The 26,239-nt window shown below is 39.9% G+C and overlaps 1 protein-coding gene across 2 annotated transcripts in view; it reads right to left on the bottom strand.

The window, feature by feature from the left end:
* Nucleotides 1-3,813: 3,813 nt before the first annotated feature.
* Nucleotides 3,814-26,239, bottom strand: part of LOC138146178 (NACHT, LRR and PYD domains-containing protein 10-like) — a 294,893-nt gene continuing 272,467 nt past the window's right edge. Inside the window, exons 2-5 of one of the 2 annotated variants that reach the window (XM_069067880.1) lie at nt 12,619-12,710; nt 10,437-10,741; nt 7,934-8,029; nt 3,814-5,314 (exon numbers count right to left, since the gene is read on the bottom strand). In XM_069067880.1, coding sequence (XP_068923981.1) covers nt 3,888-5,314; nt 7,934-8,029; nt 10,437-10,710 — 1,797 coding nt within the window. In that variant the 5' untranslated portion in view covers nt 10,711-10,741; nt 12,619-12,710 and the 3' untranslated portion in view covers nt 3,814-3,887. Of the gene's footprint in view, nt 5,315-7,933; nt 8,030-10,436; nt 10,742-12,618; nt 12,867-26,239 lie in introns of those variants that run through there. The other variant, XM_069067879.1, reaches the window with a different exon arrangement.

The raw sequence follows: 26,239 nt of genomic DNA on the forward strand, positions 1-26,239 counted from the left end.
CAGAATGAAGTTTAGAGGGACAAATAAGGACAGCTTTTGGAATTAATGAAATTGTGTGTGTGTGTGTGTGTGTATAGTGAAACAAGGTTGTATGCTTGTTCCCATTCTTTTTAGCATGATGTTTTCAATCACATTGTCAAATGTCTTCAATGAAGACAAAAATGGTATTAAGGTCAGCTACCACACTGATGGTAAATTCTTCAACTTGAAAAGGTTACAAGTCAACCAAAGTGTCACATGATTCCCTGAACTGCACCCCATTAGACACTCCTAGGAATTGAGCTCTCAGGTCAGATCAGCAACTCCTTTGTTAAACTGAGACTTTTTGTCTCATTACTGACTTAAAATCCTCTTTCTTCTTCTAAACTAATCTATATGACTTGCTTGATTACTGTTTTATAATTTGCTTTGATAAATGTTTGCTCCCTGTTGATGATGATGATGATGATGATAATGATGCTGTGTGTTCAATAAGCATTTGGTGGGGGAAAAACTAAATTGACTGAGAATAGATGAACAAATTCCCTTCTCTTCTGAGCAATAAAAAAAATGAAAATCATACCCTTAGATTGCAAATATCTGATATGTGGTAGATAGATATAATTTAAACTCAATATTCCTTTTGGAGATAAGAGGGTGAGAGAGTAAGCACCCAGCCAACAGCTTTCCTCTTACTCCTTCCCAGAGATTAAGTGGGTTAGAATTATCTAAATATAAATTGCTACTAACACAAGGACCATTCAGGATCCCTGTAGCCCATCTTCAACCTTCCAAATGGGCCCCATATCTTTGATCATTTGTCAGTACTCTTTTACCTGGTATATTTGTGACATGTGTAGCACTGAGGAAGCTCTATATAAATATTAGCTAGTATTATTTTAGCATTAACATGTGACACATAGGCCAGTTGAATCCATATGATACATGTCAAACCAATCTATGTTAGATACAGATCTGTGTTAGAATCAAACAAAAAAAAATCCACTTGGACTATCTTATCTCTTGTTTTCACATGAATTAGGAGACCTGGATTCAAATCCTGTGGTCACTACCAATGTGACATTGGGCACATTGCTCCACACCATTTTGCCTCCATTTCCTCATTTGTAATATGAAGTATTTAGATTAGATAGCCTCTAACTTATCTGTCAGCTCCGAATCTATAATCCTATGATTTCAGAACTGCCACATAGCTTTTCCCGGTCTTTCTTCAACGTATGAATGGATCCATGGTTTTATCAATATGAGCAATCTATCCCTAGTGCAATCTACAATCCAGCTATACCATTTCATCCTATACGATTCTCGTCTGCATATTCCCATACATCTTCCATAGGGGATAGACCCAACATTTTAGAGTTCTTGCTCTAGGGACTTTTGTATTCCATGGGTTAAAATGCAACATTTAGGCTATCTGTTAGCCTACTGGCTCTGCCTCAGCTTTCATTCTCTTGCTTAGCGTCTGTGAAAGGAGTAAGAGCCTGAGGTCTCAGCTCTTTCTTTCTGCCTCGCATTTAGCAGCTGAGCTGTGTTGATAGCTTAGGTCATTTCTTGGTCCCTGCTTTATTGGACCCAGGAATCTGGTAACTCAGATCCTCCTTTTCTTCCCTTTCCTCGCAGGAGGTCCTATAAAATTGAGCCTTCCTCCTATGTTTGCTCCCCTAGAGATGTTCTGGCTGTAGCTAAATCTAATAAAATGATAATGCTGCTGCTGCCGCTGCTGCTGGTGATGATGATGATGATAAATAATATCTGGAATTTATATAGTACTTTAAGGTCTGTAAGGTGGTTTATGTAAATAACCTCTATTTCAGGAAGTATCTCTACCAGCCACGGTCACTTCTAACCCAGTTCACCTTCACATTCTCCAGGACTTTTCCATATCCCCCCTCTCCACTTTGATGTGTTCTCTCCCTCCACTAGAATGTAAGCTCTTTGAGGACAGGGGATATCTTTCTTTTTCTGTTTTTTGGAGTGCAATTGGGGTTAAGTGACTTGTCCAAGGTCACACAGCTAGTTTTTGTTTTAAGTATCTGAGGCTGGATTTGAACTCAGGTCCTCCTGACTCCAGAGCCAGTGCTCTATTCACTGTGCCGCCTAGCTGCCCCATAAGGAAAGCTTTTAAGCAGAGGTCATGACTCAGTTGTGATCATCTGAGTCCCAATTAAGATGTGGAAATGCATTCAGTGTGGTCACCTAAACAAATTCCTCCTCAGCCTTCATGCTTCCAGCTTTGGCTCACCTGTTACTCTTCCTAAGAAGTGTGGAAGCTAGCTAGGGTCTTGATTCCTACACAATTCTTCTTCCAAGGGCTAGGATATCTACCGAGACAAAGTAGGGCAGCCCACCTTACTGGGGTAGCCTCCCAACAGTTCAGGACTATGGGATTCTCAGAGAAAGCAGTGCCTCATTTGGGAGATGAGAGGAAGTTGTCAGAGATCCTGGGTATACTCAGGTGTCTAGGTACCTCAGTGCCTATGTCTATACCTGTATCTATGTGTTTGCATGTTTCTTTGTGCCTCTGTGAATATATTTGTGAATGTGTTTGTATACATGCATGTCTATGTTCATCACACAGAATCACAGAGCTTCAGAGAACGAGATTTCACTGGACACCTAGTCCAAACCAGACCTGAACAAGTGTCACACATCATAATTCACCATACAGACTTTCCTTAAATCTTGCAGTGAAGGGACCTTACTATCTTTTAACCCATTCTTCTTTGGAAAAACTGTAACCATTAGAAAGTTCTTCTTTCCATTAATCCTAAATTTTCCTCCCTGCTGCTTTTACCCACAGTTCCTGGCTCTGCTCTTTGGAGTCTGGATGATAAATTAAATCCCTATTCCATAGAATAACTTTTCTAGGAACTGAAGACAGTTACTATCTTTTCTCTATACTTTTGTTCTTCAGACCAAACAGTTCTGGCTCCTTCAACCAATTCTCACCTCCATACTGGAGGCCCTTTTCTATCTATCTATCCCCTCCTCTGAACACTCTCCACTTTATTAAATTTGTTACTTAAAATGGCACACTCAGAATTGGGTCCAATGATCCAGATATGGTCTCACTAGGGAAGAGTACAGTGACTTGTCTCCTCACAGCTATGCCTAGTTTAATGGAGCCCAGACTGTTTTTACTGCCATAATATACTGGTTGATTCATACTGAGGTTACAATCCAATGAAAAAAAAAACAGATTTCTTCCAAATTCCCATCTAGCCATGCCTAGTCCTTCTTATATTTCTGAAGCTGGGGCCCAGATGCCCCCCCCAATTATGTTTTATTTTGTTGGATTTAGTCCAGTGTCCTAACCTGTTGAGATCTTTTTGGTCCCCAACTCTGTCAACCAATGTCTTAACTATGCTTCCTGTCTTTGTGTGTTCTGTTTATTTTATAATTTGACATGTTTGTGTGATTATATGCCCAAAGGTCTACATCTATCATGTATAGGCTTATTTTTATTTATCTATTTAGTCATGTATGTGTGTGTATCTTGGATGTATGTTTAAATATGCATATGTGTATATGCTGTGTGCATATATGCATATATATACACATATACATGACTATGCTTATGTATGTCTATTTGCATGACTGAGTCTCTGCGTGACTATATTTGTATACGTGTGTGTTTATGTCTGTGTGCTAGGGGAATAGAATACCAGTTGGACACAGAAGGTGATAAACATGGGACAGAGTGGCTGTAAGTGAGGAGAGAGTCCTGGTTGCAGAAAAAGAAGTTGGTTCTGCTATGGGTGATGTGGGAGGAGGTGGAGTCAGACACTTTAGAATAAAGGGAAAAGGTCAGTGTCACGTTAGAACTTTGGGCTGTGTATTTACAACCGAGAAACAGAAATATCTCTCTTGGTGGTCTGTGGTGACTTTCAAGAATCAATGGTTATTTGTAAGGAAGCAGAAACTGGCCTATTGGTCAGTCTTTCTTCACAGTTCTTACGCATCTGAGATAGAGCATTTCTCATTTTATCCACTCTTCTTCTTAACATCTCCACTTCCTTCTTTAGTGGAAGTGAGACACGGAGATCAAACTTTAACTCCAGATTCTTTTCATTCTCTTTCTTTAGGAGTTCATGGAGAAACTGCACAGTCCCTGATGCCTCCTGTTTTTCCATCAGTTCCTTCAGATTCTGGCTTTCCTTGTCAGAAATCTTCTCCTCCAGCAGGTAGAACATGGCACTGAAGAACTCCTGGAAGCTAAGATGTCTAAAGCTATACAACATTGTGCCACCGAGCCCTGCTTGGGAACCACTCACATTCAGCACCGCGGAGGTGTCCACTCCATCCAAGCTGTGCCTTCTCAGATCTCCCTCTGTAAACAGGACCTTCTGCCTCTGGATGCCTTCTGCAGCCAGGGAGCACAGGCCTTGCAGGGCAGCATGCTGACTGGGCTTGGATAAGCTTTTCTCAGTTGGCAGAAAAGTGGAAATATAAGCCATGTAGATGTCAGTCCTGTTCTTGAGGGCCTTGGTGGGAGACTTGCCTTGTTCTAGCCTCTGCTTCATCCAACAGCAGATGATCCAGCATATGAGAGGGGCACAGCACTCATCAGAGATAGCCTTGCTTTTTTGTATGAAATCAAAGGCCTTCTTTGCCAAATCCTCATTCATGAAATGCAAGTAAAAATACTCCTTCTTCTGCTTCTGAGAGAAGCCCAATACCTTGACATGGCGTGGATGCATCAGCAAAGGTTCTAGCTTCTCCAGACCTGGGGGCCTGATTGTGATAAGCAGGGTTGATTGTGGCAGCAGCTCTTTTTGTATTAAACCACCCAGGAGGACATGCACAGATTCCCTTTCCTTGACTGTAGAATGGGAATAGGTACTTTGTTCAGCAGAAAGGAACTGTAGTTCATCCAGGCCATCCAGAACAAATAGGAGCTTCTGTGGTTGCTTGAGAATGTCAGTGATGGGAGCATTGTTATTGCCACACAACATGGTGATGAGATGGTCCACACTGCTTTCCCTCAGAAAGTTTGCCTCTTGGCAGCCAATGTAGAAGAGATAATCAAATCTGCCAGGGTACAGGGTGCCAGCTGCCCAGCCCTGAAGGACCTTCCTAGCAAGGGTTGACTTTCCAATTCCCGCAGGTCCCTGCAGCACTACAGTCTGAGGAGCATTGGATGTGTTTGTATCAGAATCAAACAGGGTTTCAAGACTGATGCTACTTGAATTGCATTGACTTAGAGGTTCCAGTTGAAGCTGGAGGTACCTTTGACCAGGCCTGAAAGGAGCGTCTTCTTCATCCATAGCCAGCAGCTTTTCTCTCATGTGAGCTTTGTAGATATCTCTATAATCTAATTAAGTGAAATAAAAACCCACATCAGAGACACAGGAGGAGACTCCCACTTAAGAGAGATACTTGTCTTGGAGACACAGTATCCAAGCCCAGCAATGGGCAGAACCCTTGCCCCAGATCTAGTGCTAACCCCAGCTCCAGCCCCAGCCCCAAGCCTACTTCTTTCCCCATCCTGACAATGTAATTCAACTCAGCTACCCCTGAGATTCCTACCTGTCAAAATACAATGGAGAAGATAATAAATAGAATTTCTATTTCATCCTTTATCACCTAGAGTATCTGGGCCTTCCCCAGCACAGGCTATGAACTAGGTTAGTCTAAACCCTTCCTCAACCCAACTCTAATCAGGATCTGTACATGACATGGGTGCTTCACCAAGTTTCAGTGAGTTTTTCTTTGTCCTGACTAGGGTAGAGTCCCTCACCACATGAGCATCAAGGAGAGCTGGTCACTTCTCTAGAAGAAGCCCAAGGCTCAGCTATCCTGACCATATAACCTATTAACTCCTCCTAAACCTTGACCAGAGTGGTCTTAAGACCTCTGGGGAGGATACATACCTTTTCCTATTGGTATAAGAAAGTTGTGGGGAGGGGAGGGCGTAATTAGATCTTTGCCCTGATCATAAGATAGGATCACAGACTAAGAACTGGAAGAGACCTCAGAGGCCTAATTTTACAGATGAGGAAACTGAGGCTTAGGGAGATCAAATGACGTACCTAAGTTAATGTGGACAAGAGTATGGAATGGGGGAAGAAAGGTCAAACAGATTCTCTGACTCCAGAGCTAATATACTTTCCAGTAAATCATACTGCCTCCCTACCTGCTAGGTTACAACAGGATAAGTCCCATTAACTCTAGTCATGCTGGAGAAGGCAACAGAGGGGAGTCTCATGGGGAGACACAGAAAGTGACCAGGGGCAGACAGGGAAAGAGATGCTAAGTTTCAGTCCAAGGAAAGAAAGACAAGATTTGACTTGTCAGGCAGACAAAGTGGGTGATGTGAATATGGAGGTGCAGGATCAGTAAGGAAATTGCTCACCTTCCTTTTTCCTGAAGAAATATTTTCCCAGATGGGTTTAGATCATGGCTGTGTCTGGCTAAAATAGACATGTTGGGCCTAATTTTGCAAGGATGATGCAAAGTGAGAAATATTGCCCCCAAGGAGGAAAACTGGAAAGCAGAGAGTTGTAGACCCATCCCTGGGGGATGCTAGAGCCTGATCAAACCAGCTTGCCAGAACATGGTTAAATTTTCAATATAAATAATTACACTTGAAAACTGGCAAATACTGTAAGTCAGAGCTTGATTTATTGTTTTCTTGATTGTCTAGACTTAAGAAAGTAATGGAAAAATATTAATATAGCAGATCAAACTTCAAAGTGTGTTGTGCATCATCTCAGGGAAAGGAAGGGAAAGGAGGGAGAGACAGAATTTGGAAGTCAAAACTTTTTTAATGTTAAAAATGATCTAACATGCAATTGGGGAAAAATAAAAATATTATAAAAATTATTTCCACCAATCAGTTGATTTTTCCTATCAGGGGAATTCCCTTTCAAAAAAATATTTAAGGCACTCAGTGTCTCTATTAGGGGTTTTTAGTTACAGACAGAAACTATTGACCATCAATTTATTGATTATTAAGTAGCCTAATTAACAAATTGATTATTAATTACCTCCCCCCCCCAAAAAAGTGTGTTGTGCATACTTTGTTTTTGGTGGTGGGAGGAGGGGAAGAATCTGGTTATTAAACATTTTTTCCACCACAGCCACCCATTACTCTTCTCTCCTTCCCTACTGAACATGAAAAAGCTGTGTACAACCAATGTTTGTCTTTCCTTACCACTCAGTCTCTTCTCAACCCCTTGGAAAATACTAGCACAATCTCTGTGGCCCACTGGAGTATTCCCTCATCTTCCGTGCCTGTGGAAACTGTCAAATCTCAGTCCTCTACAATTCTTGCTAGTAAACTCTCACAGTCAACTACTTGAGCAAGACATCTTTTAGCTGAGCAGGGGCTCTGATCTTGGATCTTAAATGAAGTGTTTCATTTAATAACAGATTTTTTACCTTTTCCTCCATCTTTTTCTTGAGTTTGCTTGCTTAGGTGTGTCTGATTTAAAACTAGCATATTCTTCCCAACGCCCCAAAGCAAAAAGTAGTTGTACTAAGCTATTGATTGTCTCTGAAAAGATTTTTTTTAAAGAAAGCAACATATAAGCCCTCATGATTCTGCTTTATTGTCTCTGCTATCAGCATTATCTGCTTATGTCTTACCTTTTCATTATCACACCATCTAGCTACGCTTGTCCCCAGTGACCAGCCTGCTACCCTACCTCTACTTGCTGGTCCTCTGCCACATTTTTCTGACCTCCTTAACCCTAAATACTTCTGCCCTGCCCCCCCCCCCGCACATATATCATCTTTTCCCCTTAGTCCTGCTGCTTCCTAATATAACCCCTCTCTTCTTGCCCTTTCCCCCTCACTTACTGACTGAGCTGGCATTCTTGGATTGTCGTTACCCCTATGGAACCATTGTATCTGGCCTCAGATCACAGACTCAGTTGAAGAAAAGTGGTCAGGGACCATCCTCAATGAGCATAATGCTAACTAAATTTACCATTGATTGCTGGGTTTTCTTTTTGTGACTTTCTGTTGGGATCTTCTGGTCCCTGATCATCCTGGTCAGGATCTTCTGTTTTTTGGGATTTTACAGCTGCAAAGGAAATTTAAAGGTAGGTTATAGAGACTCCCAGGTCTCCCCTCAGTCCACTTGACCATGGGCATCAAGGGGGAAATACTGATCACTTTATTAAGGAAGCAGATACTTCTAAATGTAGGATTTGCTCTTCTAACTGTCTGTTCCTACTCATTTTCTGGATAAGCTTTATTTGATCACTCCCTAAGGACAGGATCCACTAGCTGAAAAGGGGTGAGAAGCAGGCCTCCACTACCTTGATCTGACAGGGGGAGCATCAAAATAAAAGATCCAGGGCTAAGGATTGTTGAAAAAACAGGTAGTGCTGAGAATAGCTTATCATGGCCACAGGCAGTGGATGAGGGGAGCAGAGAATGAGTTTAGGAACAGTGGGAAAACCGTAGTTTCTTATGATATCCTTACCAAAAACCACACACACACACACACACACACACACACACACACACACAAGCACTTAATTACACACAAGCATAGAAACAGACTTACTTTCTCCCTATTCCACTCTCCTCACCCCTTTATACACACTGAGTGTACCAGGAATCATCTCTCTCCTTGTCCTACTCTCTGCTGGGACAAGGGGAAAGAAAAGGCGGACATCACAATAGCACACCATAGCCACAGGCATTAAAATTTATAAGACTAGGGGGCAGCTAGGTGGCACAGTGAATAGAGTATTGGCCCTGCAGTCAGGAGGACCTGAGTTCAAATCCCTCCTCAGACACAACACACACACACACACACACACACACACACACACACACAAAACTAGCCATTGGGCAAGCCACTTAAACCCCAATTGCCCTGCCCTCCCTGCTCCAAAAAAAAGCAAAAAAAAAAAAAAAGAATTTATAAGACTCCTATATATCTAGGAGTTCAAGAGATGTAACAGGGAAAACTCTAGCTCTGTGATAGTCAGTAAACTAGCATTTATTAAATACGTACTGTGTGCTACTGTGTACTAGGTTTAACTGCTGAATCTATGTACACTGGAAATGAAGAGTGCAACTGAGTTACTTAGAGTGAGGAATTTATATTGGCATAAAGAATGATTCTCTAACTGCTCCCGACCTATTTTTATGGAATGGCTAGGTATAAAGTGGTCCAAACTTGAAGAAAGACAGCTAGGTGGCTCATTGGGTAGAATACCAGGCCTGCAGTCAGGAAGATTCATCTTCCTGAGTTCAAATCCCTCCTTAGACACGAACTAGCCATGTGACCCTGGACAAGTTACTTAACCCTGTTAGCCTCAGTATCCTCATCTGTAAAATGAGCTAGAGAAGAAAATGGCAAGTCACTCCAGTATCTTTGCCAAGAAAACCCCAAATGTGGACAAAAAGAGTTGGACATGACAGTAAAACAACTGAAATGAGATTGAGACTTGGATAAAGGAGATCTATGTTCATATATACTTTTTTTTTTAAGCAATCGGGGTTAAGTAACTTGCTCAAGATTACACAGCCAGTTATTTCTGGGTGTGGTGCTAAGTATCTGAGCCTGGATTTGATCCCCAGGTCATCCCGACACTGGAGCCAGTGCTCTTACTCTCTGAGCCACCTGGCCACCCCCATATATACTCTTGTACTCATGTTCTTTGAGGTCAGGAACTGTTTTCCTTCTGGCATTTTGTATCCCAAACAACAAGCACTATGTAGCACATAGTAGGAATTATATAATCATTTATTGAATTGGACTGCTTGTAGAGTTGAAATGCCAGTTTTTACACTTACCAGCTGAATAATCTTTGGTTAATCACTTAATTCCTCTGGAGTGTCAATTTACCCAACTGTAAAATATGGAACCTTATTTAGGACTCACATACCTCACAGGGTTGTGAGGAAAGTACTTGGAAAACCTGAGGTAACTATAAATAGTAAATGTGAAATTTTACTGTTTCAGAATGTGGGCAGGGCTTCAGGGAGGCTAGGTCAGGAAGAATCAGAAAGCTTTAATTGGTAGGAGAGGCCCCGAGAAAATAAGGGCAAAGAAAAATAGCTGACGTGCAAACTGTCGTTTTTTAAAACTTTTCAAAGTATTTCACCTACACAATCTCCTTTAACCCATCCCCATTTTCCTAAGACTCAGAATGGTAATCCATGGTTCTGCAGCTATTAAGTGACAAAAGCAAAATTTGAATTCAGATACCCTGAGAACAAGTCCATTGATTTTTTCCCTTATGCTCTTCTGCCTTGAACTTTTATCCTCCTCTGAGATGACTTTACATCAAACAAATATCTTTGTTTATAAAGGAGTTAATCAAAGGGAAACTAAAATCTTCAGCTGAGGAATAAGAGGAGTTTTTAAATTTATTTATTGTTTGTTTTGTTCTTATTTTTCCATCTCTAAAGAGAGAACAAGGTGGGAACTCTAAATGGGGATTCAAGCTTCTAATCAGACCCTGACTCACCTTTTTCAATGGCTTGCCCCAGCTTCTCAGCGAGGTCTCGGTGGTTTATCATTTCAAGAACTGCTTTGGTCACTTCTACTGCATAGTTTACCCCATAGTGCCCGATCAGTAATTCTGCCAAATCCACAGGCTGGGCAGGATGCAGCTGGCCCCTGGGCACAGGGCCAAATTCCTTCAAGGGAGGGTCTTCCAGCTGGAATTTGAACTTCTTGAGTTCTTCTTCTATAAGGTCTTCAAGGATTTTCATCAGAACAGTTCTCAGAGTGGTCTCCATGATTTCTGGTCAGAGATTGGAACAGAAAGCCCTGGCATTGCCAGAAAAATATCAGAAGATAGACATAAGAATTGTAGGATGGATATGGTAGATATAATATGATATATGCATATATATAATAATAACTACTAGCTAACATATAATGCCCAATTTCTCCCCTGAAATTGTATTGCACTTACTTTGTGTATATTTCCCCATTAACTTCTCTGTGTAAATGTCATTACATATATAAAACTGTTTCATTTTTGTTTTGTATTCTCAGTGCCTAACAGAGTGCCAAGTGGACTATAGTCTTCAATAAATGCTTGAAAGCTATGGTATATGATTGTGATAGAATATCATTGTGCTATAAGAAATGACAAGCAGGATGATTTCCAAAAAAAAAATCCTGGAAAGACATAAATTTATGCAAAGTAAAGTGAGTAGAATCAGGAGAACATTGTACACAATAACAATATTGTACAATGAAGAACTGTGATGACTTAGCTACTCTCAGCAATACAGTGACCCAAGTCAATCCCAAAGGACCCATGGTGAAGCATACTATCCACCTCCAGAGAAAGACCTGATATTTCCTAAATACAGACTAAAGCATACTATCATTTTTTCTTTTTCTTTCCTTTCTTTCTTTTTTCATCCCTTTTTCTTCTTCCTCCCTGCCTTCCTTTCCTTTTTTCTTTCTTATCAGAGGTCTAGAATGTGGTCTGACCAAGTCAGAATATAGTGACACCTCCTCCTTCTGGATGCTATACATCTCTTCAACTCACATTCTATTTTCTCTTATGACTGCCGTATCACCCTGCTGATTCACTTGAAGTTCAGTTTACTAAAAACTAGCAGATCTTTTTCAAATGAACTGTTGTCTTTCTCTGAAATATCATTCAAATCTGTGCTATTCATTTTAACTGACATTGCCCTATTCAGGGTCATCATCAGCCTCTAAACAATTGCCAAAAACAGACTCAATTAGAAGTCTAGATAATTGGAAGAATAGTAATGACACACTACCTATGGGTAAATCACTTAATGTCTCATTTGCCCTGAGCAAATCTAAGACAATAAGTCATAAAACAAGTGTTGGTCTGCACTTAAAGAAGTTTCCGGTCAATCGCCAATGAAATCAGAGGTCCTACCGAAGGCAAAGGAATGGGAGGGGAAGAGAAAATGAAAAGACAAAAGACAGAAACAGAAAGACAGGACAAGAATGTCAAGGAAATGGATAGGTTTTGAGGGGAAGATGAGTTGAGTGTCGGACATCATAAGTTTATATGCCTGTGAGATATCAACGGTTATCCAGCTGGCTGCTTGAAGGACAGGATCAGAGCTCAGGGAAGAAATCAAATAGGATAGATTAAGGATTCATTCATGAAAAGCAGTTCAGTGTAATAGGATCTCTAAATTCTATCATTGCATTAGTAAAATATACCATAAAGTGATCACTGAAGTTTTGGTGACAATATCACTAAGGGAAAGTGTTGTCAAAGAAGAGGATGGAACACAGTCTTGTGGTTGTATGTATTTTGTGGGTGGAACAAAGAAGATGGACAGAAAATGAATGTCTCTACCCCAGTCTTACTTTGTAGTTAAGGGAGAAATAGGGAGCAAAGTTTCACGGGGGAAATGTGATGGAAGTGGAAAATGTGATGACTTACAGGCTTTGGGATTAGGGCAAATATCTTTTCTCCTCTTGCTTTCTAAAAATCCCTAACAATTTCCTTTGCACAGAGAGAAGAAATACTCATACTCACATGGTAGAAAAATACATGGAATAGGAGTGAAGACACTGGAGTCAACCAGCCTCTTCCCCATTACCATCCCCATGAAGGGGTCACCCTCATCAGCAAAGCCAGAGTGGAAAATCTTAGCTTGTTGGAAAAATAAAGAATGAATGGGGAAAATGGCACTTACCGCTCTCTCCTTGTCTCCCTGAAACACTGGTCCTTTGGGCTATGGCTTGGAAGTTGAGGCCAGAGCCTATTCACCAATCATTCAGCATCACTGAATGAGTCCAAGGCAACAGAACTCATTTTATTTAAGCAGTGGGGGCTGTAAAATTAGCATATCACCAAACCCTCTTACTCTGATTTCACCCCAGCCTGATTGAGCAACTCCTATCCCAGGCATGCAGCAAGCTAGGAAATCTATGCACAAATCTAGAATGAAAGTGAGAGAGATTTATAGGACAGACTATATAACCGTGAGAGTATGGGTGATGCATAATAACATCTTCTACTCATATATTGCTTCATATTTGCAAAATATTTACATTGCTCACATACACATGTGCACACACACACACAATGCCTGGAATTCCCCACTTTACTATCACTAAATTTGACATGGTATTTTACTCACACATGCATGCACGTACACACACACACACAGCCTAGAATTTCCAACTTTACTATGACTAAATTTGACATGGCATTTTTTGAATCCCAAAGTTCTATTCTTCTATAATTCATCTTTATTAGTAATGATCATGTTGAGAATAACAGTACCCCTCATACTCCATCTTGTGAAAGACAAAATTATCATTAAGACAAGACAAAAAATTTGGTTGCGCTGTTTTGAACACAGACTTCTAGAAGATATCTCGATAACTCAAATTCCCCATCACAACTACACTCTGCCTCGACACAAGCTTGTTGAAGTGGTTCAGAAACTTATCATCCAATATGATTTGCTGCTCTGATGGCCTGCAGTTCCTGATTCCCCTATATCACCTCAGTTTCTCCTTTCTTTGATCCCCATCAAAATTCTGTCCATTAATCTTTCCCCCTCAAGTTTTCAGATTTCTCCACAGGTTGGTCTCCTCTAAATATGCCTGAATATCCTCATGATAATCTTCCTGAAAAGGAACGTGTGCACCTGAAAAACATTCTCTACCAAAGGAAACAAGGGTAGGTTTGATGAAGGAAGAGTGCCAGACAGGAGTAACTGAAGCCAACATATTCTATCCTATCATTGTGATGTTTCTTGGAGATATATGATATTGTATGCCCCATGTTCTTGCAGGTGGTTGTTTCTTATCACTCTGTAGAGGTTTGTGCTACTGTCACATTGCTGTTTCAAGACCACTGCTATACCCAGTTAAGTATCTGCTATCCATTGTGTCAACTTGCCTAGCTGTCCTTAGAATAATTTCACAAATTTGTTGCAAGTCTAGTGTCTTCTCCACTTCTGCCCAAATAGTCATTTTGTATATAACTATATATGTGTATTTTGTCTTACTAGATAAAAGCTCATGAGGATCAGGGAACTGTCTCTGTATATCTTGTGCCTCCTTCAGTATTTAGTATCTAATATGTCATAGGTGCTTAATAAATTCCATTTGATCAGTGATTATTTCACTAAGAGGGAAAAAAGAAATAACAAGTATACTGGTGTCATCAAGCATTTCTTAAGTAGTTACTACCTGGCAGACACTAAGTTAACACCAGGAATGTATACAGAGATGGAACAGTACCTGCCCTCAAGGAACTTATATTTTACTGGTTGTAAAGTGATTTGAAAACCCTAGAACGCAATACAAATGTTAGCGCTCGGCATTGTTTTGGGGTCAAGTTTAAATAAATAACATATCAGACATTTAGCTTGGGTTTTAGCCAATTGCCCTGGCTTATAATCACAGACTTGTCCTTCTGGCATACTTTTTGTTTTCCTGAAGAGCTAACTGCTAAGTATTTACCAGGACATCTCTGTTTTTAATGGATCAAATATTTGACTTTTTATGAGGCCCTGTGTGTATTTTCTGGATGTTTCTCCATTTGAGGGTAGAAGTTAGAATTCAAGGGTGGGGGAGAGGTATAGTTTTGTCTTGTACATACAGCCCCAAAGTGTAGAAGATAGGGTTTTCTATTATGCATTGAGCCCCATGTAGCTTCAATTTGGGAGCAATCATGAATATAACTGAAAAAGAAAATGAAGATTATGTATAAGGGATGCGATGGGGGAATATAAATGTTAACATATAAATTCTAATGGTCTTTACCCCAGCTCCCACTCTTACTGATGACTAGGTTTCCCAGAGCTTGACTGACTGCGTCTACCATTCAGGATTTTAGGAGTTTCCCTGAAGAGTTAGGGCTGATAACCTAATGCCATTGGTTTAAGCCCCCATTGGTGTGCTTCACTTGTCAAGATTATAGGCTGAGAATCATTTAGTTAACTATTCTTCAGTCAGCTAGTCTTCAGTAGCATTTAGAAATGAATATTTATTAATGTGTGATAAGAACAACTGATCTAAAGTATCTCTCCCCCTAAGTCTGTAACATATTCTTCCCTTGATACATATTCCAGTGGGAAGTAGGTTCAAGACTGGGAAGGAAAATAGTTCTTGCTTGTTAGAAATCATCCCCCCCCCCACCTTTGTGGTGCTGAAAAAGTTCAAACCCTTAAGTCTCTTTGCTGAGCTTCTTGTAGAACTGAGGCCCTGATTCTCAGTGATGAAGACATTGCCATGAGTAACACTTCCCATAGGAAATGTGACTTCCTCTGAACCCTCTGAAGCTAGAGAGGTCCTTTGCCAGTCAAAGTGGGAGAATGAGGGAGAGGATAGATAGGGAATGAAACCTAAGGCCTCTACTTCCCTCTCCCCACCCCCAAGCAAAGGAACTCAACTAGAATTTCATGCTCACTCCAATTTCTGGAATCCCTCCTTCTCATCTTGACTAAGAATTTATAGACATGGCTAGGGTGTGATCACCAAGATTCTTATGCAACTTCAGAAGCCTTTTCACCCTCACTCTGAGGTTGTTTAATGGTTGAGATAGTGTTCTCACTCAACTAAGGTATCAGAATTAAAATGGGATGAGTTGGTTTCAACCTCACCCTTTTATAAATATTTTTAAAGTCTAAATATTTTAATATGATTATGTATGAACAATGAAATTAAATATGTATGGGAATTACAAGGAAATTTAAGCTAATGAAAAGGGTGATGGAAAGTTAAATAAATCTCTATTTGGAAGGCACTCTGACATGTTCATGATATTAGCAGTGCAGGGACCCACCCACTGGTTCAGTTTATAGCCCATACCCTCCTCTTCATCCTGTGTAATTTTTATTCATTTTTTCCCACTAAATTCTCCTTAGAGTGCCTAACCCATACACAAGCCCCTTCCCACCTCTCCAGTCACACACATTTTTCCATTCCATATACTCTATGATCCCTCAACAACGGCCTACTTGACTTTCCTAGAAAGTGAAACCCCATCTCCCAATTCGGGAAATTTTCTCTGTTATTCCTCCTTCCCATAATGTTCTCTCTCCTCATTTCTCTCTTCTAACTTCCCTGGCCTCCTTCAAGACTCAGCACAAATCCTGCCTTCTTCAAGAAAGATGTTTCTTGCCCACCACCCCCAGGGCCTTCCCTCTGAGATTACCTTCCAATTACACTAAATATATCTTGTATGTACATAGTGGTTGACATGTTGCCCCCAGTAGAATGGGAGCTTTTTTTAGGACAAAGATTGTATTTTCCTTTCTTTGTATCCCCAGTACTTAGCATAGTTCCTGGTACATAATAAACTTAAGAAATACTTATGGACTGACCCACTGACTAGACCTAGATCCCCTTGAGGTCTTAACTAATTCAGTGGAAAGTCTTACACCTCTCAATGCCCCTAGGCTGGCCTATCTTGGCAGATACTTGGCAGGAAGGAATAGACATGAAACTGAGTAAACAGCAGATTCCTCCTACAAAGAGGAAGTGGGTGTATTCATAGAGGGGCTATGAATGCATCCTATTGTAACTTCTGCCTTTGATTTCTACTTGGGTGATTTCCAACTAGTGGGCTGAGTTGGCATGAGGTTTGTTCAGTCAAAGGAGTTTGAGGGAGTGTGAAGATGGGAGTGAACTCACCCTTCTTTGGAAATCTGGAAGATGGATTCCAATGAAAAGGTATCTGTCCACAGGGTCTGACACTTGGAAATGGAAAAGGGCTGAAAGTCAAAGGAGCTGAGGATCAAGGTCTATTTCACTTTTTTCTGCATTACTATGTAAACTGATGAGCCTCAGTCTCTACCCTGAGCTCCAGTTCCACATCACCAACTGTGTAGTGGGAATTTTGAACTTGATGTTCCATCCAAAAACTCAATATCTAAAATAGAATTTATTAACTTTTCCCAAATCCATCCTTCTAAACCTCCCTTTTTCTCTCAAGAACTACCATTCTTTTAGTTTCCTAGATTCATAACCTCTGTGTTATTCTTATAGCTTTACTCTAGATATCTAATCAGTTGCCAAATCTTTCCATTTTTACCTCCACAACATCTCTACTATCTGTCCCCATCTCTCCACTTGCACAATCATCATCGTACTTCAAGACCTCCTCACCTCTCAACTAGATAATTGCAATAGGCTTCTAACTGGCATCCCTGCCAGAAGTATATCCCTACCAGAATGCATCCTTTTCAGAGTCGCCAGTCATTTCTTCAAGTGCCATCCAACTACATCATTCTTTGACTCAATAAACACAGTGGCGCCTGAATACCTCCAGGGTCAAATATGAGCACCTCGGTTTAGCATTTTAAATTCTTCAAGACCTGCTTCCTTCCTAACTTTCTAATCCTCTTACATTTTATTCCTCTTCACATATGCTAGAAAATGAAAAACAAGAAATAGTTAAATGCAATAGCCAAGTGTTTGATAAACCAAAGTAAAAATTATGAGGGAAAAGGATTATTTACTTAATAAGAACTGCTTGGAAAACTGGGAAAAAAAAGAAGTTTGGGGGGGAGGAAGATTTAGATCAGCATCTTAAACCACATGTCACAATAATTTTTATTTGAAAATCTGATTTTAACATATACTATCATATAATTTAAAAAATGGTGATGAATAGATGTAACAGCAAGCACCCTAGCATACCCAGGATGCCTGCTAGCACAGGTTCTTTGATCTGCTTTTCTAAAGGAAAGCAACTCCAAAAGGGGTTAACAATCTTACTTTAATCAAACATATATAAATCATTTACTTAGTTCAGGGGAAAAAAATCAGCATCCTAAACTTCAGAAAATACAAACAGAAATTACAAGCAGACAAAAAATACAGACAGAGAAAATAATACAATTCAACAGACCAACAGACAAGGCTTCTAACTGTCTGACCATTACATACATACAGTGTTAGTTACTAGAGAGAGAAGCACCAACATCTGGGTTTTCAAAGCCAGGGGTCTCAATGGCTGCCCAGAGTCTCGTCTGGCCACATCACACAACTCTTCCCATAAGTGAGCCCCAAAGCAAAACCTCACCTCAGAGGGCCAGAGGATATCACAACCTTTGTAACACACTGCCTGATTACAAAGTAACAAGGTGTGGAACTTCCTGAAAAACAAGCCTCCCCTAAGCAAGCTTCTCTTGTTGGGCTCCAAGTAATGTCCATTAAGGGGCAAGGAAGACCTTCAAATTCACTTAGCATTACATTCAGCCGCAAGATCTTTCATGCCCATTATATAGGCAACTTATATCTGAATTGGCATTAACATTTCTTAAGTATAACATAATTCCCACAAAATACATAACATAACAACTCATTACCAAAGTGACCACATAGCCTTAAACAAACACAAAGTACATAACATTATAACACCCTCAATCCAAAGCAAAAGTATTCAAATAAGGTTCTCTTGGGGGTATGTCCTTTCCCCCATGCTGCCCTTGCAGGCTTCCTCCTGGCACTCTCAGGTACAGGCTCTAATAAGCCATGTCCTAGTCTTAACACTACTCCAGTTTCCACTTTCAAAGTCCTGAGGGGTAACTGGGCAACAAAGCCAACAGGGTGGGGTACTTGGGGGTCCACAGCATGTCCCCCTACCCACCATAAGCAACTCCACCCTTCCCCTGGGTCCCAAACTGTCCCAAAGGCACAAAGCAAGAAAACACATTCCAGGCTCCTGCCTTGCTGCAGAGTACTTATCTTTCCTTGGGGCTGGGTTCTGAACTCCTGGGTCCCCCCTCTACCCGCAGGAGGCAGCTGCTTCTGGCTTCTGCCCCAGTGCAGCTCTTCATTCCCAGTCTCACCTCACCAAAGTCAGCATGCAGGCAGTTTTCTGCTCCTGCTCCATGGCTTCACAGAATCACAGTTACTACAACTGGGAAATAAACAATTACCCCCCAGCCCCCATACTTTCCTTTTAGTTTGCAGATCCTGTCCAACTATGCCATTTGTATCAGCAAACACACTAGCATACCCAGGATGGCTGCTAGCACAGGCTCTTTGATCTACTTTTCTAAAGGAAAGCAATTCAAAAAGGGTTAACAATCTTACTTTAATCCAATATATATATATATATGTACATATATACACATAGACATATATATACATATACACATGTGTACATATATACATGTATATTTATGTGTGTGTGTGTATATATACATACATATATATATATATAATATTCACTTTGTTCAGGGGGAAAAGTCAGCACCCTGAACTTCAGAAATTGCAAACAGAAATTACAAGCTGACAAAAAAATACAGACAGAGACAATAACACAGTTCAACAGACCAACAAACAGGGCTTCTAGCTGTCAGACCATTCCCTCCATACAGTGTTAGTTACCAGAGGGAGAAGCACCAAAATCTGGGTTTTCAAAGCTGGGGGGTTCAACAGCTACCCAGAGTCTCATTTGACCAAATTACACAACTCTTCCCATAAGTGAGCCCCAAGGTAAAACCTTACTCTAGGGGATTCAGAGGACATCACAACCTTTGTGACCCACTGCCTCATTACAAAGTAACAAGGTGTGGGCCTTCCTGAAAACAAGCCTCCCCTAAGCAAGCTTCTCTTATTGGGTTCCAAGTGAGGTCCATTAAGGGGCAGAGAAAAGCTCTAAATTCCCTTACTATTACAATAGAAGAAAGAGTCTTTTAGATCTGTGATTAGGATTACTGTTCATAATAAAATGAGAAATAGAAAAGTTATAAAGGACAAAATATAGTCTAGTTATGTAAAACTAGAAAGTTTTGTGACAATAAAACAAAAACAACTACAACAAGAATATAAATTGCTGAATGGGGAAAATCTTTACATATAATATTTCTTCTTAAAAATAGATTTCTATTGAAATCTTTTTTAACATTGCTTAGATTTTCCCCCTCTATTTCCTCCCCTCCCCCTCCCAAACAGTCATCATTTATTTTTTTTAAGTTATTTTAAAGGAAAAGAAGGAACAATACAGCAAAACTACTCAATACCTTAAAAAATCTGATATTACATGCTTCAACTATTTCTGATAAAATTCTGATAACAAAGATAATTAGATAATTGGCAATTCATCCATCTGGAGTATAAGTTTGCTTCTGAAACAAACATTTGATTATTTAGGTCTGCCTTGATTGTTCACTTGTCTAGGGTACAGGTCTGCTCAAAATTCAAAGAGATACAGTGATTGAAATTAAGTCTGATCTAGAATTCTAAAAGAGCAGTTCCTTGTTTTAAATGTAATAAGATAGGGTGGCTAGGTGGCACAGTGAATAGAGCACCAGCCCTGGAGTCAGGAGTACCTGACTTCAAATCCAGCCTCAGACACTTGACACATTTACTAGCCATGTGATTTTGGGCAAGTCACTTAACCCCAATTGCCCTCCAAAAAGAAAAAAAAAGGAATAAGATATAGAATACTGGAGCAAATAGAGAATACAATGTGTCTTATTGGTTTGCATATGAAGAATTAGAGAAAGTTTAAATTAATAACTGGGGAAATTTATAACTAATCTACATTAGAATAGTCCTGTGATTGTGGGACAAATACAATTTACCTAATCATAAACAAAAGATGAAACTAACCATAAGTTACATTAAAGTCATTTTCAGAGAGTCTCTATAGTCTGAATCAAGAAAGGAAAAAGAGGTAAAACGACAGATTTCAGAAATGAGGAGACCATATGACACACTCTCACACTTTCCCTGTCTCTCTGTTTCTCTGTCTCTGTCTCTCTGTCTCCCTCTCCCTCTCTCTCTCTCTGCTTTCTCCTCTCTCTCTCTCTCTCTCTGTCTCTCTGTCTCTCTCTCTCGCTCTCTCTCTCTTTCCCTCTCTCTGTCTCTTTCTGTCTCTCTTTTCTGAGACAGAAGATATTTATAATTTAATTTTTATTTAAAAAGATGTAATATATTAAAGATATATTAATATATTTATAATATATGTATGTATTTTTATAAAGGAGATATGTATAATTTAATAATTGAGATTTACCCCTAAGCACATGGCTTTCCCTCACTGGTGTGCCTCTGTGTATGCCCCCAATCTTCTCCTGAAAATTCTGAAGAAAGCGTTTGGGCTAGGTTTATGTGAGGACTGTGATCTATTTATCAAATTGCTTTGTATTGAATAGCTCTGATTACTCATTGTTATTGCTTTTACTTTATCATTAAATAAATTATATTTAAGATCTGAATGTCCTTGTTAGTGCTAATAATAACAGCTACAGTAATAGCTAACATCTTTTAGTATGTGTCAGGATCTGTGCAAAGATTTTTAACTAATTTTTAAATTTTTTTACAATTTTTAACTAATTTAATCCTCATAATAACCCTGGAAGGAAGAGGGCATTATTATGCCCGTTTTACAGAAGAAACTGAGGGAAAGAGAGGAAGGTCACACAGCTAATAAGTGTCTGAGGCAATATCTGAACTCAGGTCTCCTTGTTCCAGGGATGGTGCTTTATCAGCTCCATCATCTGCTGCCCTAGAAGCAGCTGGTAGGATTACCCTGAGCACCAGGAGAGAGTGAGTGTATGCACATAGAGGTAGTCTTCCTCTAGAAAATCAGATCTTTCAATATGGGAGTAGATTGGAGTGAGTAAGCCAGACCAGAGAGGAAGTATGGAGGTTCATACCAGAGGTACACCATGGCCAGGTGTTACATTAGTAATACCAAGAGCCCTATGTCAATAGCTAAGGGTCAAAGGACTTGAACAGATAGCATTTTAAAAAAGAAATGCCAGCTATTAACTGCCATTTAAAAAAAAGTTCCAAATCACTAATAATAAGAGAAATACCAATTGAAACCACATTGAGATATCTTTTCCTCCCCAGAAAATTTGCAAAGGTGATAAAAGATGAAAATAGCAAATGATAGAGGGACTATAGGAAGAAAGACACACTAATATTATACACACACATATATATAATATACCCCTATACACACATATTGAATGGAGTGGCTAATTGACTCAGTTGTTCTGGAAAACAATACAGACATATTTATTGGGATGAAAGCAGAGGAGTCTGTGTCATAAAGTTGAAACAGTAGTTTGATAAATAGGTAAATACTGTTTTTTATAACAACTGGACATACATACATATAAATATATATGTTTGGAATATATGTGGAGGTAGATGGGAGTGAATATGTGTAGCATGTTGTATGAACTTACACCTACATATACACTACATTATACTATCTCTATCTAATAGTTAATTCTAGCTTTGTGACTCTGGGCAAGTCACTTAACCCTTTTTGCCTCAGTTTCCTCATCTGTAAAATGAGCTAGAGAAAGAATTGGCAAGCCATTCCAGTATATCTGCCAAGAAAATCCCGAATAGAGTCATGGAGAGTTGGACATGACTGAAACTGAAAATGACTGATAGATACCATATATTTCATATCACATTATATATTCTTTTTTTTTTTTTAAAGCAATCGGGGTTAAGTAACTTGCTCAAGGTTACACGGCCAGATATTTCTGGGTGTGGTGCTGAGTATCTGATTTAATCCAGGTCATCCCAACACTGGAGCAGGTGCTCTTGCTAGCTGAGCCACCTGGCTGCCCCTCCTATTATATATTCTTAACCCTCGATGTTCACTGATAAGGGTTGACTTCTCCTGTCAGGGACATCCCCTTTTACAAGGGTATTTAAGTATTCATTGTCTTTATTGGGAGTCTTTTCATTATTAAGAGAAACCACTGTCTGTCAATTTATTGATTATTAGCTAGCCTAATTAATAAGTTGATTATCAAATTACCCAGAAACTCTATCTTTTGAATTGTTCATTCATCACATGGGAAACTTCATTTACGTTTAGAGTATAAACATAATCCAGCCTAGGAGAACCATTGCCTGAGGGAGGAACCTTCCATTAAAATATAGGGCACCCAAGATTCTGAAGGAGGAAACAAGCCAAAGAGGTCTGAAAGGAAATGGCTTCCCCTGCCCAGATGCCTTAAGGCTTCTGAATCTCTTGCTCAAGTCAAGTTGTCAGCAAGAGGAGCTTAAGATTTTTAGCCCACCTCCTAATTAAGTGTTCACTAGTCAGGGTTGAGTTTCACCTTTCAGGGGAGTTCCCTTTCAGAAGGTTGATTGAAGGCATTTCAAAATCATTTTGGTATCTTTGATTACCAAGAGAAACCACTGACCCTCAATTTATTGATTATAGACTAAGCAAATTAATGAATTGCTTATTAATTACCTAGAAACTCTGACTCTCAGGGGTTTTATTTGACCTTGCTGGAGCTCTGGGAGAGGCTGCCTAAATCTCAAGCAACACATTACAAAGAGAGAAAGAGAGAGCAAGAGTGCAGGATTATCCCTATTAAGACTCCTGAGGTGGAAGTGTCTCCTGGATAAGTAGCCAGTCACTGGTCATAGTTCTCCCAGGCCTTAGTCACAGGGACCAAAGGGTCAACTGGCAGACTCTGCTGACACATCCCATTTTTTTTAACCTGAAATCAGGTTTATTTAGAAAGACTGACATATAAAGGTCTTCACTTCTTTAAAAGTCCAGATTAATTCAGAATTAAGAATTCCAAAAGTAGACAAGGTATCTGGAAGAAGAAAAATAAGAGAATTAATTAACATCAAATCTTTTAAGTTGGTTAAGGAGTTTTGCACTAGATGAGATGTAAAGATTTAACTAAACTCTTACCAACTCAGACAAAGGGCTTAATGCCTCTAGAAATAATCAGCAGCAGGTAGGAGCTACAAGACAATCAGTGAAGTGGAAAAGAAACCACTTCGGCAAGCCAATAGTACTTTATTAAAGGGTTCGTGGCTCCCTCTAATGAAGTGGGCTTCAGATCTTCCTCATGATTCAAGATGCCTCCTGTCCCCAGGGTCTTATTTTTATAGGATTTGATACCCAAACATACAGGAGAGGCAAAGTTAAATTCAAAATCCCATTGGTTGATAGACCTCAGTCTTGACCCCCCAGGAGGGCCAGAAATGATGCATCACCATGAGCGGTCACAAGACAGGCAAGTCAAGACTCATCTCTACTGACAAAGTGGTCATAAAATAGTCATCTGCTCAGGTTGGACAAGAAGTACTAGTCGGGAGGGGACTTTCCAAAAACTCAACTGAGGTTGGATACAGAATTTAAGCAAAACAGGATGGAGACACCTTTGTCAGCATTTCTGTGTTTGGCAAGTGAGCTCCATAACTGGTAAACAGGTGGTGAACATTAGATTAAAGTTTGAGGCCTGCTATAAAGGCCTACTATAGGAACCTATCTTATCTAATTATCTCCATATGATTTATGTAAAATATGTATTAATACACGTCTATTCTTGTACTGTTGTTAGATGGCTGACTAAATGCATATACTAGGTAAGTATATCACTACTAATTGCTAATAGTCAGTACCCTTTATAGAATCTAACTGAAGAGATTAATACTGATGGGAAGGAAGGAGGGGTCCAAAGGAAACTTTCCTCACAACAAGCATTAATTGAGCCCCTACTTTGAATCAGGCACTGTACTAAGTGTTTTATAAATATTATCTCACTGGATCCTCACAACAGCTGTAGGAAGTGGGTGCTATTATTTTTCCCATTTTACAGCTGAGGAAACTGAAGCAAACTGAGGTTAAGTGACTTGCCCAGGGTCACACAGATAGGAAATATCTGAGGTTAAATTTGAATTCAGGTCTTCCAGACTCCAGGACAAGCATTCTTATCCACTATGTCCATTCATCAGCAAATGATGGTAGGTTTAACTCAAAAAACACAGAGACCAAAATACATAACATTTTTCACACACATACCTCTCCATATAGGAGAAAAAAATAAGGACCAATCTTAACATTTCTTACAAGGTTAACAATGATCTGAGATTTTCAGAATATTTCAGATGAGTTAAGAGATAGGGTATAAGACAATGTTGCAGGTGATGAAGTATCCCAAATATTGCTTTGTATTTTTTTAACTACCAAAATAAACAAAATTTGTGAATTAGGGGACAAGATATGTGGCTATGGAGTTAAATGGACCTAAGGTACTAGTCACTGGCCCCCAACCTTTCTGAAAGGGGGGAGGAAGAGACACGTGGGTGGTGGAGACTTGAATCAATGACTGAAAAAGAGATGACTCCAATTCCTTATGTGTGGGGTACAGGGACCCCAAAAATCCTTTACCCTCCAAAATTTAAAAGTCAGGGGTGTCTTGAGGAAAGAACAGGAAGTTTCATTCAATTCTTGTGAGAAGAGGGCATCCCTTCCACCACTAAGCACCAGCAGAATGAGATATGTTACAGAAGACAGAACAAGAATTTATACCCTAACACAGTCTCACGCCTGTCCCTTCTCCCATTGGCTAGGAGGTGGGTTTACAATCTGAGAGCGAAATCTCCTCCAATGATAAGGAACAAAGAAGTGTGCCACTATCTCTCAGTGGCTGGGAGGCGGGCTTACAAAGAATAAGAAGACAGGGGATAGCCAATCTGATTGTACCTATTCTTATTTGGCAACAGCCAAAGTGAAGAAGGGGGAAGGACTCTAAGAAAGGCTTAAGGCTGCTTGACAGCAAGGAAAGGGGGGAAGGGTCCTAGGTTGTGTAACTTCTTAGGAAACCCAGGACTCAGGTCTGTCCAGTCTTACAAAAGTCTGTCTCTGGTTTCAAGATAGTCTCTCTTCTTTCACCTCATTCTGAGGAGTCTTCTCAAAGGGTACAGAGAGAGTATACCCCACTCACTGCCTGAGAACCTTTGAAGGGGTGGGGGGGTGAGATGTAATAGGCCCCATCTTCCAAGAGTGGGAGCAGAGTCAACCATATTACAGAATGCAACACTGGGATGTTTTCTGTAGAACACAAGCATCTTTCCTCTTGTTATAGTTTTTCTTCATTTCAATGACATCAAAGACAAATTTTCCATAGAAGTCATTTGCTGTTTTCTTGCCTATCTAGATATGTTAGATATCCAAAGGATCATCTTTTTACACTGCTATTTAAGATGTATATTTTCAATATTTCAGTTCCTATTTTTACAACCTTCAGTATGGTGAAAATCATCCTAGTATCATGATGTAAAATCTCTTCTGATTCTGGGAATGATCTGCACTTACTGTGATATCATTGGAATAAATAAGTTTGGCTAGTTCAACAGTTTCTAGCATGTCCTCGCAGAACTTTTTTTCTATAGCTGACGGGAAATATTAGCTGTATAATCTATTCTGTGCATTTATGTTGTGTAATGTCACACCTCCAAACTCAATCTGGCTACCTTTCATCTCCACCACCATGATTGCCTGCCCAGGGTTTCATCATCTTTACTTTAGATGTCATTGTCCTTCCCTCAAAGCTC

This window comes from Petaurus breviceps, unplaced genomic scaffold (assembly GCF_028583685.1).
Source record: "Petaurus breviceps papuanus isolate PSGF00001 unplaced genomic scaffold, PetGlider_PUasm1.0 90760, whole genome shotgun sequence".
NCBI classification, from domain to species: domain Eukaryota; kingdom Metazoa; phylum Chordata; class Mammalia; order Diprotodontia; family Petauridae; genus Petaurus; species Petaurus breviceps.